Below are 18543 nucleotides of genomic sequence, written 5' to 3' on the forward strand. Positions count from 1 at the left end.
TATACATAACATCTATAGCAGCTATATGCATCCATGTGTTGCTTCGTCCAAGGGGACCTTGTAGACCTGGGTTGAATATTTGTCTAAGGGGACAAATTTTGAATCAACCTTAGCTAATAGAGGGCTTTGTGTCCTATCAATCATATCATATTGATTCATATCTCAAGGATTTGATGCTAATAAGGAGCGTATTGGCTCTGACCATAACCGGTATTTCGTGATGCCATTTGGCGACAAAACCACTAGGTTCAGAGGGCCCCGAGTAATAACCGTTTATCCTGCGGTGTCATTTGGCGGCAAAACCGCTAGGTTCAGAGGCCTAATATGAATGTATTAATATAAATATACCCTTCGCCATAACCTTATATTTGCTTAATGGTTCGAACCCCTGTCGACTCCTATTGATATGTATAGAAGGATCGGGTTCGAACTTGAATTCACTTATTGACCCGCGCAGCATCCCTAGATGTCACGTGTGTATCAATAACACGCTCACCGGGGCCCATGCGGGTATTTGGGGGCATTTTAAAATACTTATGCTTTGAACCTTGTCGACTCTGTCGAATTGTCGACAAATGATCGGGTTTCGTAGGATCTTTGTCATTGTAAGTGAATTCTCTTGATTAAAGGCCTTGAAGGCCTAATATGAATGTATTAAAACAAATAAATCGGTCCTCACAACCGTGTATTAGTTTGAAGGTTTGAACCATGTCGACTCCTATTGATCCGCATAGGAGGATCGGGATCGAGCTTGAATTCACTTATTGAGCCGCGCAGCATCCCTGGACGTCACATGTGTACCAATAACATATTCGCTGGGGCCCATACGAGTTTTTTTTTAGAATTTTATTGATTTGACATACCCCTTTGTGTAACTATGTGTATACAAACTCCGGTGTACGTGCAGAGATATTTTAAAATATTTGTAAACGTCTTCTTTCCGCTAGTACGAGTGTTGCGGATCTGGTGGCGTGGCGTAGCAGCTTCTGAATAGAATTGTTCGCTGCTTCGTACAGGTAGATTGCCGTGCACTACTGTTGCTTTCTGTAGGTAGATCGTAGTGCACTAACTTATCTCCTGCCTTTGTGTTGTAGGATCTTGCATTCGTTGTAGACATGATCCGTTTATTCGTGGTCAACTCTCTTTACATATAAGTCTTCTAGAACCGATCCTAGACTTTTGCATTTGCTACTGTTCCTCTACATTTTCTCGTATTTAGCATTTAGTGTAGATGATGGGTTTTTTGACAGCATTGTTAAATCCTTCTACTTGTGGGGAGAGAACTATATTTGCTTGCATGACTGATTGTGGGCGAGTTTGTGGGAGTTCAATGTATTCGTGGCATATTCCTAATAACCATCATAAGTCATCCCTCTTACTTGTAGTTTGAACATTGCATGCGTGGAAGATTTCCCATGGTGAATCATATAGACTTATTTATTTTATTGATGTGTTGTGTTCTACTTGAAGGTGGCATGCCACATCTGTTTGTGTGCCCTTCAGTGCTTCAGTCATGAGTATATTACCACACACTACTACTATCATCCATGAATAACTCATTGTATACAATGAAGCTCCTCTATAGCTTGGTGTATTTGCTTGTAATAGTTCGAATGTGGTAGGTTCATTGATCTTCATTGTCTTCCACGACCATCCACAAATATTCATAAGATTCCTATAGCTTCTGTAGATGAATTGTTGTATGTGTAATAGGTTCACATCCTCGTTTGTAGGTGCATTATTTTTTCTACCACAAGTCTTCAACATCTGTTTGCATGTGAATGGCCACAATCATTACATACTCTTTGTATATGATCATTAGTAAGTCATCAAGCTCATTAAGAGCTTGCATTATTCCTTATGAATGAATCAACAATTCATCCCTTTTTTTTTAAATATAAGTCTCTTATTCATCCATAGATTTTTACTTGCATGATCAAATTCATTGACTAACATTCATGGCTCTCACTTTAGATGTTGGACTTTTAACTTAAATCATTAGTTCAATGCTCATTTGAGCTCGAGTTCAAAGTTCATAAGTACAAGTTTGAGTCCCAGTTCAAATTGTGTTCTCTGCAGCCTTTTGAGTTCAATCAAGTTCAAGCCTTATCAGCTTAATGTTCAAATCAAGTTCTTGCTTAAGTCCAGTCCAATTTCATTTTACTTGGGTTCAATTCTTTATTAAGTCATTTAGATTTTGTTCAAAAGTCCAGGTTCTTATTCTATTGGGTTCAAACAGGTCCGAGTGCGGTTGTACATTCACCCGAAATTTTGGCAGCCACCCGGCATCTCCACCGTCTAGGGAAAAACTACGAAAAACTGGGTCTTTCCCACCACGCGCAATAAAGACGTGTATGGTAGGTGTCCTCGGACGAGAACACCGCGGCCGTGATCTTTCATCCCACCACGCGCAATAAAGGCGTTTATGGGGCCTTTGACGGTACCTGTTTAAAAGACATAATTTTCTTTATCCCTGCTCGGGGGTACTTATAAACGACCCCCGCCTCGCCGTGGGCGCCGCACCAGGGTCCCATCCCACCACGCGCAATAAAGACGTGTATAGGCGATTTTCCGGTGCGCCACGAAAGCCGAAGTAGAGTTTAGGTGATTGCCCGCCTTATCGTAGGCGTCGGACCGGTGTCCCATCCCACCACGCGCAATAAAGTCGAGTATAGGTGATTTTCCGGTCCGCCGCATACAACGAAAGCGACAATCTGAGTTATAGAAAATTCGTACCTTTGCGGGGTTGTAGATGTTGGCATGTGGATCGAGGGAGAGAGAGATAGCACTTGCATTTTCTCTTCCTTTTTGTAATTAATTATAATTAAAATAATTAATTAATATTAAGAATACCTAATTATAATCTAATTTAATTAATTATAATTAATTAGTAATTAATTATAATTTTTTAAAAATTAGTCATAATTGAACTTAATCAATTATGCTTAATTTTCTTTAAATAATAATTAATTAATTCTAATTAAAAATAAATTATTATAATTAAATTAAATTTATCATAATTAATTTATGATTAATAATAATTAATTAGAATTAACAAATAATTAACTATGATTAAATCTAATTAACTATAATTAACTTAAAAAGGATTTATGCATCATTTAAAAAAACTTAACAGAGAATTAAGTTCTCTGTTTTGGAGGATTTGGCCGAGGAAGGCCGAGGAAGCATACGATAGGGAGTTACCTTCACAGGAAGCGGCTCCTGTTATTGCTTTCGCTCAAAGTGTCTTACTTCCGAAACGACAGGAGGAAAAGTCATCGAATGAGGAGTTCAACAGCTGGTTTCGGCTTAGAGTAAAAAGGAGACGTCGGTTTAGGGAGAGGAGAGGAGTTTGGAGCTTGTGAAGGAGGTAGGCACCTCTCTCTCTCTCTCTCTCTCTCTCTCTCTCTCTCTCTCTCTCTCTCTTTGAGGCTCAAAGACATTGGGATCAGAGCTTTGAATGGGATCAAATCGGGAATCAGGTTGTGAAAGGAAGAAAGTTATCTTCACAGGGGGCGATTCCGTCGTTGCTTCCGATCCTGATGTCGTAACTTCCGATCGGGCAGCAGAGGGATGTCGTCAAAGGAACGGAGTTCGTCGACAATGCAGGAGGCAAGATCGGCTTACGTCGACCTTGGCTTAGAGAAGCTTTACAGCGAGTGGACTCCCGTCGCTTCTTCCGATACAACAGAGGAACGTCGTCGAAGCTAGGGCTGCAGTCGCTGATTGGAGTGGGATTGCGAATGGGAGGAGAAGAGGCGTCAGAGCTTGTGGAGGTTGGGGCTTTGGGTCGGTATTTAACGAAGAGAACGAGGTAGCGATCGAGAGCAGATTTCACGCAGGAAGTGGGGGAGAAATGACTGGAGCGGCGCCGATTCAGCGGCAGCTAAGGTTTCTGTTTCCTTAAGGTATTATTCAGAGGTCAACAGTGCTTAATTTATTTTCTAGGGTTTAGTGTGAGTTTCCTAGCGGCAGCTAAGGTTTGTGGGAGAATTGATTTACCTCTAGAATAATATATCATTTGTATCTTTCATTATTGTTGAAGAAGTAATAAAAAATCTGCCTCCATATTCGTATTCATGTAATTTTCTTCTATCCATTTTACTATTTTTACTTCTAAGAAGCATCAGTTTACTAGCTAATGACTTAAAGATTATCTTACAGGTGTGATGATTCCTCCCAATAAAGAAGACCGAAAGTTCATACTAAAGAGATCTAAAAAAAACATAGTAATGCATTGACTTATCAATATTGGAAAATGAAAATGTTCATAATTTCATGTTACATGAACGCACAAAAGAAATCTTAGATGCTGCAACGAAGATATAACATGACAATGGAAATACTAGTATTGGTAATCAAAGGATTTATGCTCTAATAGAAGGTGCCCTTCACGATCTTCAACAAAATTACTCTCAATCAAAGGTGTCCTTCATGATCTTCAAAAAATGATCTCTCTATAAAATAATTTTATAACACCAATATCCAGTATTGGCTGTTTTAAAGAACTAGATTGGGTTTGTCCAGGTGATGCCATCAATACTTTCGTATATTGTTGAGAAATATAGGATATCAAAATTTCTTCTTGAACCAAATAAAATTTTTGATAAAGTTGGAGGTATTATATTTGGGACAAAAAACTGTTCATTTATTTAGGAAGTCTTCTCTTAAGTTCTGAGATAAAAGAGTCACAGAAAGATCATTATGGGAAACCAAGGAACTCTAATTTTCCCTAAATGATTGATGCTCTAATTAAATATATATGCTGTAAGATCCGTGGAAAATATGCTAATTGGAAACCTAAAAAATAAAATTGTGATTTCTCTGCGATTAACAATAATTCTAAAATAGCAACCCCATCCTATTTAAATCAAGAGCAAATTGATATGCTGCAAAAGATGCTTCGCCAACTCCAAGAAAATATGACCAAACATAAAATCAAAATCAGATCAACTAAAAAATGTATTTTAAATGCATTTGTTAAAAAAAAAATCTCAATCTTATATTGTGGACTCTAAAGCATCTAATTATATGATGGAGGATGCTTCTTTATTTCGCAAAATATATCACTATTTCAAGAATAATGCAATAAATATTAATAACAAGTCTTTGTATAAAGTAATGGATATTGGGACAACCAACATCTCTAACTCTATGATTCTAAAGTCAATCCTATGGTTCCAAACTTTCTTACAATCTCTTGTTTATTAGTAAAAACACCTAATATATGAACAGTGTTATTGATTTTTTCCCAAGTCATTATGAGTACCAAGATGCAATCTTGAAAAAGATGATTGGCAAAGCAAAAGAAGATGTAAGACTCTACCTTTAAAATGTTCAAAAAATACCAAATAACAAATAAAGCATGCACAATATTTATCCCAAGAATGCAATCGTATTAAGACACCTCCCCTTATTTAGAAAGAGTCTCTTAGAATGGAATGAAAAGAATACTTTCATTCCAATTAAGAGACTCTTTGTCTCTTAGAATGGAATGAAAAGAATACTTTCATTCCAATTAAGAGACTCTTTCTAAATAAGGGGTTATTCATTAAATTTCTTATCTTAATACCCTTAATATAAGAGAATTTCAAAAAGGAAAAATAAGCATAATCTTGCTAGATCTATTATAAGCTTTAGTAATATTCTAAATTCTTTGAGAGAGGTTATCCTCACTGAGGCAATCAAAAAATATAGGGTCAAAAAATATAGAAAGAAATTATCTTTCTACGACGACAAAGAACACGACAAAGAAGAAAAACTAGAATAAGGACGAACTAACTCTTACATTTCAAATTAAAGAAATATAAAGAAAAAAAAAAAAAACAAAACTTGACTCGATCAAAGACACCCTAAAATTGCTTCACTTGAGAAGAGGGATACAGGTGGAGTGGCACTTGCGGGAGAGACGAAAGAGGTTAGAAGCCCGAGAAGAAAGGTTGGAAAGAGCCCGCAGGATTTCCGGAGGGGATGAGAAAGAAGGGTGGAAAGAGCCCGCATGATTTCCAAGCAAACCCGCAGGTTATAACTTTTCCAAAAATAACATATTCAACTTTTTAAAACATTACAATACCCCCCATATATATAGGTATGAAAGGGGAAGACCAAAAGACACTAACATTAAATTCTCATAGGAATTCTAAACATCACAACATTAACACATAATTACTTTGCACGAAAAAACACATCCCAACCCAAGAACCGAAGTGGCGGCCGCGGGAACCAAGGAGGCCGAGCGGGAACCAAGGGGGCACGGTCACGGGAGGGAGCACAGGCACGGGAAACTAGCTGCCGGCCGGAATCCAAGGGGGCAAAAGCAAATAAAGCCATGGTGGAATTCAAGGAGCCACACATGGGAAAATAAAAAAGCAAAAGGGTTTACCCCCCCCCCCCCTTTGTCTACATCACTTACTATTGCATATCTCATTAATTCCTTTTCATAAAGGATCCTCAAACTCAAAAACTCTTATCATATCCTCATGAAAATCTACCCCACAAAAAGACTCATTATAATCATTCCTCTTAAAGTCTTTGGTGGTTAATTTTTTTTTAACAACCATAAATATATATTTTCATGGACTACTCTCCTAACCAACAAAGGAACAAATGCCACTCTCCTAAGACTAAAAAAGCTACAACATGATGGCTTAGTTTTTTTTTAAAATAAATATTTCTACCACAAAACTCACATTTAGGGGATGAATTCCAACCCTCTAAATAAATATAAGTTTTGAGAGAATGTTCATCCTATTTCATCCAACAAGCCTACATCTCTCCCTAACCTACCCAATTTACTTTTCTCTGACCATATTGAACTGTCAATATCACATACAAGGAGCAAAATACAAAGGAATTGTCTATATATTAGATGCCAAGGAAATTCAACTAATAAAGAAAATCAAAGCATTTCTCTTGAACAGAAACAAGCTTTTGAGCTAAGTGAAAACTATTTTTCACAAGGTAACATTGATTCTGATCTTAATAAGCCATCAATAGAAAAAGGTATATGGACTTGCAGAAAAGACCCAATCTTCGATTATATTTTTATAATAAATTATGTCCTCATTTCCATGCTTTACAACAAATCTTCATGGAACGGACATCCCCAACAACATTTATGAATCATTAAAAATATTTGAATGAAAAGATGTTCATGAAGAAATTTAGGCATTGGAAAAGAATAACACAAAAAAACTCTCAACATTGCAATAAAGAAAAAAAAAAAGAATGCAAATGGATTTTCAATACCAAATACAAGAATGATGTGAGCATTTAAAGGTATAATGCTAGACTAGTTGCAAAAGTATTTATCAGTTAGAAATACAAGATCAATTATCAAAATTTTTTTGCACCGGTTGCTAGATTAATATAATCAAGGTCATATTGCAGCTAATTTTGATTTGCTCCAAACATTGTATGCCAATAAATCAAGGAGATGATGAATTGTTAGAAAAAAGAATAATGAAATAAAAAAACTTAGAATCACGTGCCGAAGGAGATAGACACTTTATCTACACTTTCCTAGGGCGATGCATTTAAAATGAATTGCTCCAACCACTTTATTCGAACTTAATCCATGTGAATACCTAGTCAAGTAGAACCAAAAAGACAATAAGGTGATAAGGACTCATGGAATTGAGGAAGCAAAAGAGAAAAATACATTTAAAAGTTGTTTGGTTTGCTAAAAAAGAAATGCAAAATAAAATGGAATACAGTGCAGCAAGAATGTAATGTATTTAAAATGTTTAGAGTTATTTTGATGAGTGTAAAATAAATAAAAGCAATTATTTTTTATTTAGTTTGTAGTAAAATGAATACAGCCTAAATCCCAATGTTGGTGATGGTTGGTGACTGACTATGGCGATGATGGCACAGACAGGAGGGTGACCAAAAGTGGTGGCTACAATGCCCAGCGAGCCCGCGATGATGGATGTCATTAGCGGCAAGCAGCTAACCGACGACAACGAGCGCCAGTGGCTAGTGACGACAACAAAGTTTGCTTTCAGTGAAAAACTAATTTGGTTGAAAAGGGACGAGTTTAGAATACATAAAAAATGAATTACATAGTGAAAAAGGAATTCATCAAACCTTTATATTCATTTTCATCAAATCTAACACCAAAATTTTCAAATCTCTTGCATTTGAAATAGTTCGCATTGCTTTTTTAGCAAACTAAGAGATGAGAAGTTCATTAGCATTTTATGATAGATACTATCATGAATCTCAACCTTTGATGACATCATGGACACCGACAAATTACACAACTTATTTGAATAGTTTGTCACTTTTGTTTCTATCTATAACCCATATAACAAGTTCCTTTTGCTCCCTTAGAACTTAGTTCCCATGAGCTGGTATGGTGATATACCACTATAAAATGCTATGACAAAATTGACTTAGAATAGATTTAAGAGATTCCTCATGGAACATTCTTACCCAATCACATATGCATGAAGATATTGTTGGAGAAATTCTGTCATCCTCAACAGATTGCATATTTTGTGATCGAGCATAACATAAAAAAATAATATATTATCCCGAAGAATAAAAATACTATTTCACAATGGACTTAATAACAAAACTAACTATTTTAATTTTAACGGAGATTTTCCCCTATTAAATATTCGGTTGAATAGGATTTATTTTATTCTAAGGTACAGATACCCCATAAGGGCAAGCCCCTATGGTTAATTAGATCTCAAACATTTTTTACTTGAGAACACTAAGGATTGAGAATTTCTCAACAAATACATGTCATAAGCCCCATGCTTTGGGTGGATTCAAAAGTTGGAACTGCATGCCAACAAGCAGTGTAATTCTGATGCCGCCATTATAGATATTTCATTGACAAGTTGACTTCAAAGGTGCTGCCTTTGGAAGTCTGTTACATGATCCTTAAAACTCATAACCATTGGGATCAGGATCTAGTATGCTGTAGAAGAGCACAATGAGACGAAATAGTCAATAAAGGCTTGATACACGATTAGTAAGACAACTTAAATTTCTACATCAGATCTCAAAACATAATTTTAATAAAGAAGATGGTCAATGCAATTCAAGAGTTTTAACTTCTTTTCTCGCAAAGAAAAGTACGAGTCCACCCACTTCTTTCAAGAGATTAATCAAAAGGAGACGAAGGAGAAGCCTCATGAGAAGCAAAAAAAGAAGCAAAACTAGATTTCAGTAAGCCGTGAGAAGAAACATCAACATTTGATTGTAACAAAGGGAGCATTTCAAAAATACAAGCCAATCCAAGAGGAAGACTTGGTTATACACATCAATCAGATGAAGCCACTGAAGGCTTAGTTCACATCAACCAAACATTCATCCCTCCACTTCCTTTCACTTTCTCCTCCCTTAGCATGCATCCATGTTTCTTTGTAACGTCTCAATTATTTTCCTTTAAGGTAGGTTAGTAGCCCACTTTTAACTATCGATCAAAACCAATACAAAGGACATTTCAAATTGGGTTTCAAGTAAGATCCAAGCTTAAAAAAATATATAAATATTTTTTTAATTTCGGATTTCTCCTTGTACAGGCAAAATTTAGTTGTTTTTGACACATAGTAGTAGCTAAAGTTTCAGCTCATTTCGTATTGAAACAGGTAGTAGACTAAAATTCTAAAGAATAAAGCGAGAAAATGTTTATTTGTTCAAGGGTGATTTAGGATTCTAACTAGTTCCCAAAGTATTAAATAACCCAAACAACTGACCTAATCAGACTGGCTACATACAACTAAATATGATACAAATGATGTGGAACATACATGCAAGGATGATTAACTTAGGGAGTTTCAATGCTTAATTTTAGAAACCACGATAATTATATCTTTATATTGATTTTGAACGACAAAAGAAAACACAAAGAGCGGTAAACCAGCTTAGGCTAAATCACATGCACAGATGTTAAGATCGTAAAACAGTCAATTTAATCTAACGTTGCATACATGAATGGTTTCAACAATAAATCCCAATGCTAACAATAAGATTAGTCTCTACAAGAAGATCCCTCACTCAACTCTTCCAATTTCTAGGCATTAGCGGAGAAGTATTAACATAATCTTCATGACTATAATAATAACCACAATCAAGGATGTAACTATGAAGATGGAGAATCGGATGTTGAGTTTACCCAAAGACAAGAGAGATACGCACTCCGGCAAGATAGTTTGAGTGATGGGGATGACTAAGACAGCCACCATGAGCTTCCTCGCACCACAGAATAGCCAAGACAAGGTGTGGATCTTCAAGACAGCAGCAGTTTTTGATCTGGATAGATTCTGGACATCAATTGGAACCTTCCGGATGAAGGTATGGTGCTGGGAGATTTGTAGAATCAGCGGACAGCAAGTTGTAGGAGAGCAGCCAACAGTTTGAAGGTTTTAGGCGGCAGAAATCCAGATTTCCCTTGGCTGGAATTCTGGGACAGCTGGGGAAAACTGAACTTTGATAATGGGTGTTAAGTAGAGGAAGGGAAAAGATGGGAAAATGGGGGCGGCGGATCCAAGGCAAGAGGGGAGGATTTAGGGAAAGTTTAATTAGGAGTTAATGGCTGGATTGGGGAGAGAAAATGGGAGAGATAAGTTGAAATTGATTACAGATTTAGGGAGTAATTGAGGTGTAATTGATTTGGAATTTGAATTTGAATTAGGTGGGGAACTAGAAGGGAAAGTGAGGGGGAAAAGAATTAATTAGATCCCTAATTTAAGGTATCTAATTAATTAAAGGGGGGAGCTTGGTTGGTCGGCCAAGGAGAGAGGAAGAGGAAGAGATTGGGTATTAATGAGGTGGGCCCAAGCATTTAAGGGGGATTGAGGACTTAAATCTGACATTGATTTCAGATTTTAAGTAATTGAGGGTTATTCCTAAATTATAGGAGGATTGATTGAGAGTAGATTTGAAATTCAAAATTTGAAATTCAAATTTGAAATTCAAATTTGAATTTTAAATTCTACTCCTAAATTAGTGGGCCTGACTTAGGAAAGCATTCAAAATATGAGAGGAAAAACAAGTGGTCGGTGGCTATGGGGGGAGGGGTTTGCCGGCGGGTGAAGGAACTTGGATGTTTCCGGCGGGTCGGTAAGGTGGGCTGGGAGCCGGCGGGATGTGGGATGGGGCAGGAGTGGGGAGTCGTGAGTCTAAGAAGAGGGTAAAACATGACATAACATAAAATAAGAGCTAAAATTCATAAAATAACTCATAAATGACAATTTAAATTAGAGCCGTCGATTTACGACGCCTCCTGTGATAGATGCGCCAAATCTTCATGCCGATGTCCGCATCAGCATGTATATTTTTCTTAATCATGCTATAGTTTTTAATACTAAGAAACTTAAGCAAATTAAGTGTATGAGAAACATTCCACAAGATAAAACAATATTTGATGTAAAACTAACCGCAAGATGTAATCGGTGAGCCAACATGGCCAGTTAAAGTGTCACCCTCATTCATCATACTTATAACACAAGATGTCTCTGTCATCCCATAGCCTTCAATGATTTGACCTCCAAAACATCTGCAAAAAATGCTGAAGTTGTCATATGGTGCAAGGTAGCTATAACATTGCATGATGCCTAAAACAATTCTAAAAAACAAAATCATCTAACTCTAAAAAGGTCATCTCATACACTCTAAGAAAATCCATGACATCTGGAGACAATGGTGAGGCCCCTGAGGACATATATCGAACTCGTCCTCCAAGTTTGGCCTTAATTTTGTTGAATACTAACCTGTCCCAAATTAGAGATGGGTTTTTTCCTGTAGAAATAGATAAATTCACAAATTATCAACTAATTAAATTAATAACTGTTGCTTTAAAAAGTTATGGAGATGGTGAAGCAATCACAAAGAAATTTTGTACCTTGAAATTAAATGAAAGTAAATAAAAAATATACAAGCTATGATTTTCTTTTATCATTAACAAAAAAACAGCAGTGATATAAATCAACCCCGTCAAAATTTCTGTCCTCTTAAGATTTATATAGCCATAGAAGACCAACAAACGAAGAATCAAGAATCACTTGACATCAAGCCATATTTGATCCTTCTTAAATTCATTTATTAATCAGCATAAATTGAGCCATGAAGAAAACATTTTAACAACAAAAGTATCACCCAACTATCATATGATGCATTGAAGTCCTAAAACAAAAGTCAGCATTACACCAGAACTCAACAAATTTTTAAAAAGCAGGATAGGGATAAGTCGGAATAGAACATAAAAAATTTAATCTATAAAATATTCACATGGCTATAAAATAGATAATCAAGATGCATATGATACAGTTGACCTCTTCACGAATAAACAAATCAATAAAGTATTCTCAGCATGCCTAAGGGAGATCAATTCATACACAAACAAATACCTAATATTCAGAAAGCAAGGTTCCTGATTCGTTATTCTGCTTTGTTATTTTTACTTCAGCAGAAGTCTTTGTGGTTGGTCCTGGAAGGATCAAGGGCCATGTCAATAGATTGCACTACTATAAACGGTTGGCTACATAAACTCAGAATGAGCCTGCAACATTGGGGGAAAGCTACGTTATTTGATTGGGTAAAACAATAGGAGCTTGTTATATCGCAGGAGTCCCTTGAGCCAGCAAGGCTCAACAAATAAATAACAACTTAGGCACATCAAGGCTACAACAAAAGGTCCTTATATCCAAGAACATGGCTTACTTGGCCAACCCTAACTATATATAGCAAACGACCCTTGCTACATGACCCCATCTTGGCATCCTAAAGTTTAAGCAATGCTAAATTATCTTTTAGATTAATGGAATTAGAATATCTTCATAAACATATTATTCATCTAGATCAAAACTTAAGATTATTTTTTGTGGTGATGAATGCTTCATATTGTACATGGTATTTTATCATAAAGGACATCTTTCCATGATTTTTCTTAATAAGTAAACTAATATCCTACAGGATATCTAGAATATCTTTAGATTTTAGAAACACGCCTAGGATAATATCTTTAGATTTTAGAAAGATATTTAGGGCATCTGTTTTTAAGACCTTTCTTAGTTAGCAAAAGGGACTTTCTGTTATTACCCTACATACAAATTGTCCCTTCATCTATGAAAATATATTATAATCATAACCACCAACAACAACAACATCAAGGCTTTATACCACTACGTGGGGTCGGCTACATGAATCCTTTTTCTTCATTCTGTCCCATTAAGAGTCAAATTCTCATTTAAATCTAATATAAAAAGGTCATTCTAATATTTTGAAACCAAGTTTTTTAAGGTCTACCTCTACCTTTTTAACAAAAGCCAAATCTAATACATCTACTCCCCTAACTGGGTCATCGGAAGGGCAAAGTTTTATGTTGTAAAAATCGAAAAATGTCATTTTAGACCTAGCACGCCTTTCGATGCGTCGTGACAAGTTTTAAGTGAAAATTAATTCTTGTAGGTGCTATTTGAGGTGATCTCAAAGGAAGGAGGAATAACATAGATAATGATTTCCTAACTTCTGTAAGTATACATGGTTCTTTATTTCAATAATACTTTTGATTTCTCTTCAATTTTATGTTTTGAAAGTCCAAGCATGATTATGAAAATTTTATGACCATTTTAGATCTTGATTATATTATTTCATCCTATGATTGATCAAGCAACTTTCATGTTATATATCATGGCATTATATTATAAGTTTATATATTATATGAAATAAGATGAAATGAGATGATATGATTATGAAATGTTTATTATATTAACTGCTTGTATGTGCATGCTGAAATAATAGAGCTCACCCCCTGATGGTACTAGCTGGGGAAGTTGTACTCGTGCACGTTAAAATGGTAAAGGATATGGAAAAAAAATGATAAAAAAGTATCTTTATGGTACTAGACGGTGGCTCCTGTGACGGTTGTAATATATACAAAAAGAGAAAATTATGAATAATGATATGGATATGAAAATGAATTATGAAATGATATGATTTTATGATTTATGATTATGTTTAATGTTATGTTTATATGAGACAAATTATGTTATATTCAAATGAAATTGACATTTATCATATTGTTCATTTTGCATTGATTACTGTAGTTTAGAATTGTGTTTTACTTACTGAGCTTTGGCTTAATATTAGTTGTTAACATTTTTCAAGTAAGCTTAAATTAATAAAAAATGAGTAGAATGAGAGGCAATGTATACCGTAGGAGAGAAGCTCAAGAAGAAAGGTAATTTAGAATATGTTTGATTTTATGTTTATGTGATTTCAAATTTGATGTTTTAGAGGCTCTTCGAAATGTCAAGGTGATAGTTTTAGGAATTAGATATTTGACCTACCGTCCGACCATCCGTTCCCGCCTAGCCTATACGAGCTCACCGGGCTGGGTGGTGCCAAAGGTGGTATCAGAGCAAAGGTTTAGGAATATAGGTCAATATGAAAGAGCCAATAGGATGATTCTTTAGGTTAGTTCAGGTATAAGGTATGTGTGTTATACACTACTAATTCTGTAGATTCGAGAAGGTATAGGTATAAAGGTTAGAGAAGGTTGATTGCAACTAAAAATTGTATGTAAATTCCGAGGGTGGTACTAGACAGTGGCTCCTGTGACAGTTGTAATATATACGAAAAGAGAAAGTTATGAATAATGATATGGATATGAAAATGAATTATGAAATGATATGATTTTATGATTTATGTTTAATGTTATGTTTATATGAGGCAAATTATGTTATATTCAAATGAAATTGACATTTATCATATTATTCATTTTGCCTTGATTACTGCAATTTAGAATTATATTTTACTTACTAAACTTTGGCTTAATGTTAGTTGTTAACATTTTTCATGTAAGCTTAAATTAATCAAAAATAAGTAGAAGGGGAGGCAATGTATACCGTAGGAGAGAAGCTCAAGAAGAAAGGTAATTTTGAATATGTTTGATTTTATGTTTATGTGATTTTAAATTTGATGATTTAAAGGCTCTTTCAAATGTTAAGGTGGTAGTTTTAGGAATTAGATATTTAACCTACCGTCTGACCATCCGTTCCCGCCTCGTTTATGCGAGCTCACCGGACCGGGTCGTGACATATGTGACCAAACCATTTGACACGACTCTCTCTAATCTTATCTTCCATTGGGACTACTACAACCTTTTCACGTATATGCTCGTTTCATATCATGTCTCTAAGAGTAAAGCCACTCATCCACCTAAGCATCCTCATCTCAACAACACTTAACTTAATATTATGCTTCTCTTTTAATGGCTATGTCATAAAGCATTGCAGGTTTCAACACCATCTTATAGAATTTTCTCTTAAGTTTGAGGGAATTTTTTTATCACACAACAAGCCCGATGCATTCCTCCACTAACCATCCAACTTGAATTCTATTAATAATATTCTCATCTATTTCACCATCACTCAAACAATAGACCCGGGATATCTAAAATGTGTATTCTTATTAATGACTTCATTGCCCAAAATTACAATCCCCCACTGGATCTATTACTACTAAAATTATACTCCATATATTTGATTTTAGATCTACTCAAATGAAAACCCTTACACTCTAAGGTTGACCTCCATAATTCAAGTTTACCTTCAACTCCCTCTCTAGTCTTATGAACAAGAAGAATATCATCAGCAAAAAGCATACACGAAGGTACAATCTCTTGCAAATATCTAGTAAGAACATCAATGACTAAAGCAAAAAGATATGTGCTTAAAGCTGATCCATGATGTAATCAAACTGAAATAGGAAAATACATGGTCAAAAACCCTTGTGTTTGAACACAAGTAACAGCTCTTGCATACATATCCTTAATGAGTTGAATATAAGAATTATTAACCCATTTCTTTTCTAGAACTCTCCATAACACTTCTCTTGGAACTTTATCATATGTTTTCTGTAAAATAATAAATATTACATGTAGATCCTCCTTATTCTCTTTATACTTCTTCATCAAACCTCTCAATAAATGTAAAGCTTCCACAGTAGACCTACCCGACGTTAATCCAAATTAATTTTAAGAAACATTAGTCTCAAATCGTAACCTACCCTCCATAATTCTCTCCCATTGTTTTGAAGTATGACACATTAACTTAATTCCTCTTCGCACAATCTTGTGCATCATCTTTATTCTTAAAAATAGGAATCAACATACTCATTCTTCACTCATTTGACATCTTTTTAGTCTTCAAAATAATATTAAAAAGTTTAGTAAGCCAAGAAATTCCTTCATCTCCTAAACAATTCCACACCTCTATTAGAACATCATCAGGTCTAACAACTTTTCAACACTTCATTTTCTTTAAAACCTCTCTAACTTCAATTTTACTAATACACCGATAAAAATAAAAAACTCTATTTTCATTTAGGGTGCTAAGGACACTAAAGTCAATTATATTCTCACAATCTTCATGGAAAAACTTAGCAAAATATCTCATCCACCTTTGTTGAATATTATCTTCTAATAAAAGTATTTTTATCTTTATCCTTATGCACTTCACTTGAACTAAATACTTACTACTCATATCTCTTTGTTTGAATTTTATATATATATATATATATATATATATATTCATCCTCCTTACTATCTAATCTATTATATAAATCATTAAAAACTAAAATCTTTACATTGTACATTGCTTTCATAGACTCCTTACAAGCCTCTTTATACATTTCCCAATTTTTAAAGTTTTTTACATCAAATACAATTTTTATAAAAGAACTTTTTATTTTTCATCTTTTCTTGTACATTTTGATTACATCGCCAACTATTTTTACTATTAGTAGTTTTCCCTTTGATACTCCAAGCAGATCCTTTGCAACATTCTTAATATTCTGAGCTATGTTTTCTCACATAACATTAGCTTTCTCATGCACAAACAAAATATAAAGATCTAGAAACTTACTCTTAAAAATATTTTTATTAGTGTTCTTTAAATGCCCCCATATAATCCTAGAATAATGTTTTACTTTATTTTTTATAATGTCCCTTCATTTTAAAGTCCAAAACTAATAATCAGTGTTGGGTACATAACTTTCACTCGGAATAACTTTACAATCATTCCAATCAAAACGATTATTTTTCTTATAAGAAAATAAAAAATTGGAGTTTTAATATATCCACTCTTATAAGTGATGAATTGCTCATTTTTTTCTTAAATAAGGAATTAGCCATTACAAAATCATAAGGTATAACAAAATCTAATATGGTCCTACCACTTTCATTAGTCGCTCCGAACTCATAGCCACCATAAATATTTTTAAAATCATCTACCACTTTACTAACATGTCCATTTAAATATACTCTAATAAAAATTTTCTTCAATAAGCAGCTTTTATATTAATTATTTTAAGTCATTCCAAAATTTTAATTTTGAGCATATATACAAACCTACTTGAGAAGCATAAACATTTATAATATTAATAATTTTGCATCAATAACAATCTTTAAAGCTATAATTATATATCTGATTCTATTAATTTTTACAACATTATCATTCAACCTCTTATCCATAATCACACATACATCATTTCTAAAATGACTACTACCAGAATACCATAGTATAAATCCGAAACTATCAATCTCTTTAGTCTTCTCTCTAACCTATTTGGTTTCCTGAATGCATAGAATATTTATCTTCCTATGAATCATAATATTTATTAATTCATTAATTTTTCTGAAAGAGAACCTATACTCTAAGTTTATATCCTAATTCTAGTTTCACTCATATAAATATTAAATAATGATAATTATGCATCTAGCTCCTCTTCTCACAACCAGCAAAAGATCTCCCTTTTCTAAAACCTTTCTTAGTTAGCGAAGGGGATCTTTTTTTTTATTCATATATGTACAAATACTTTATCTTACGGAAAATACATCTCTTATTTCTTATCAGTCATCTTAAACTTGATCTTGAACAGGACATTCGTTATTAGCTTCTGGCTTCCAATAGTATTTTATCTGGTAGTTTTGACACCCTGATGGATCCGGAATTCTTACTCCAAGCTGCTCTTATATTTGGAGTTCTAGTGCCCTTTTCAAAATTGAGGTCCTTCCACAGTTTTTCTATATGAAGAAAATCATTAGAAAAGTTTCTTTACTTAATAAAGGAATTATTAAGACTAGATATATGTAATATGAACAAAGATAAGCCAAAAGATGATTTACATATATTTTATTATGGTAGCAATATCTCTTATACTTTTAGAAGCCTGTTAGGCCTGATGATGTGATACAATCCATGCGAAAATGACTTGCTTAAGAAAGTTTGCACTTGTAAATTTTAGAGAGCAATGTTAAGCAAAATCCTCTATTGATGTAAACGATGAGATAACATTAAGGTGATAAAATAGCTTAGGTCTAAACACATGCGAGAGGTTGAGATCATTAAATAACCAATTAACTCTTACTTTGCATACATGAGTGGTTTCAATGAGAAATTCCAATGCTAACAATAAGATTAGTATTATGAAGGGCCTCTCTCACAACTCATTCAAATACTAGGTTTAACGGAGGCGATAAAACATGCGCTTTGTGAATCAAATTATAACCACGAGTAGAGTTAA

At 34.4% G+C, this 18543-nt stretch overlaps 1 protein-coding gene across 4 annotated transcripts in view; it reads right to left on the bottom strand.

The window, feature by feature from the left end:
* Positions 1 to 18543, bottom strand: part of LOC110112749 (long chain acyl-CoA synthetase 6, peroxisomal) — a 72683-nt gene that overhangs the window by 25519 nt on the left and 28621 nt on the right. Inside the window, exons 15-16 of one of the 4 annotated variants that reach the window (XM_028697282.1) lie at positions 11730 to 11757; positions 11442 to 11515 (exon numbers count right to left, since the gene is read on the bottom strand). In XM_028697282.1, coding sequence (XP_028553115.1) covers positions 11442 to 11515; positions 11730 to 11757 — 102 coding nt within the window. Of the gene's footprint in view, positions 1 to 11396; positions 11516 to 11627; positions 11758 to 18543 lie in introns of all 4 variants that reach the window. The other 3 variants (XM_020845066.2, XM_028697281.1, XM_020845063.2) reach the window with 3 other exon arrangements.

Source organism: Dendrobium catenatum, unplaced genomic scaffold (genome assembly GCF_001605985.2).
Source record: "Dendrobium catenatum unplaced genomic scaffold, ASM160598v2 fragScaff_scaffold_908, whole genome shotgun sequence".
In the NCBI taxonomy this organism is placed as follows: domain Eukaryota; kingdom Viridiplantae; phylum Streptophyta; class Magnoliopsida; order Asparagales; family Orchidaceae; genus Dendrobium; species Dendrobium catenatum.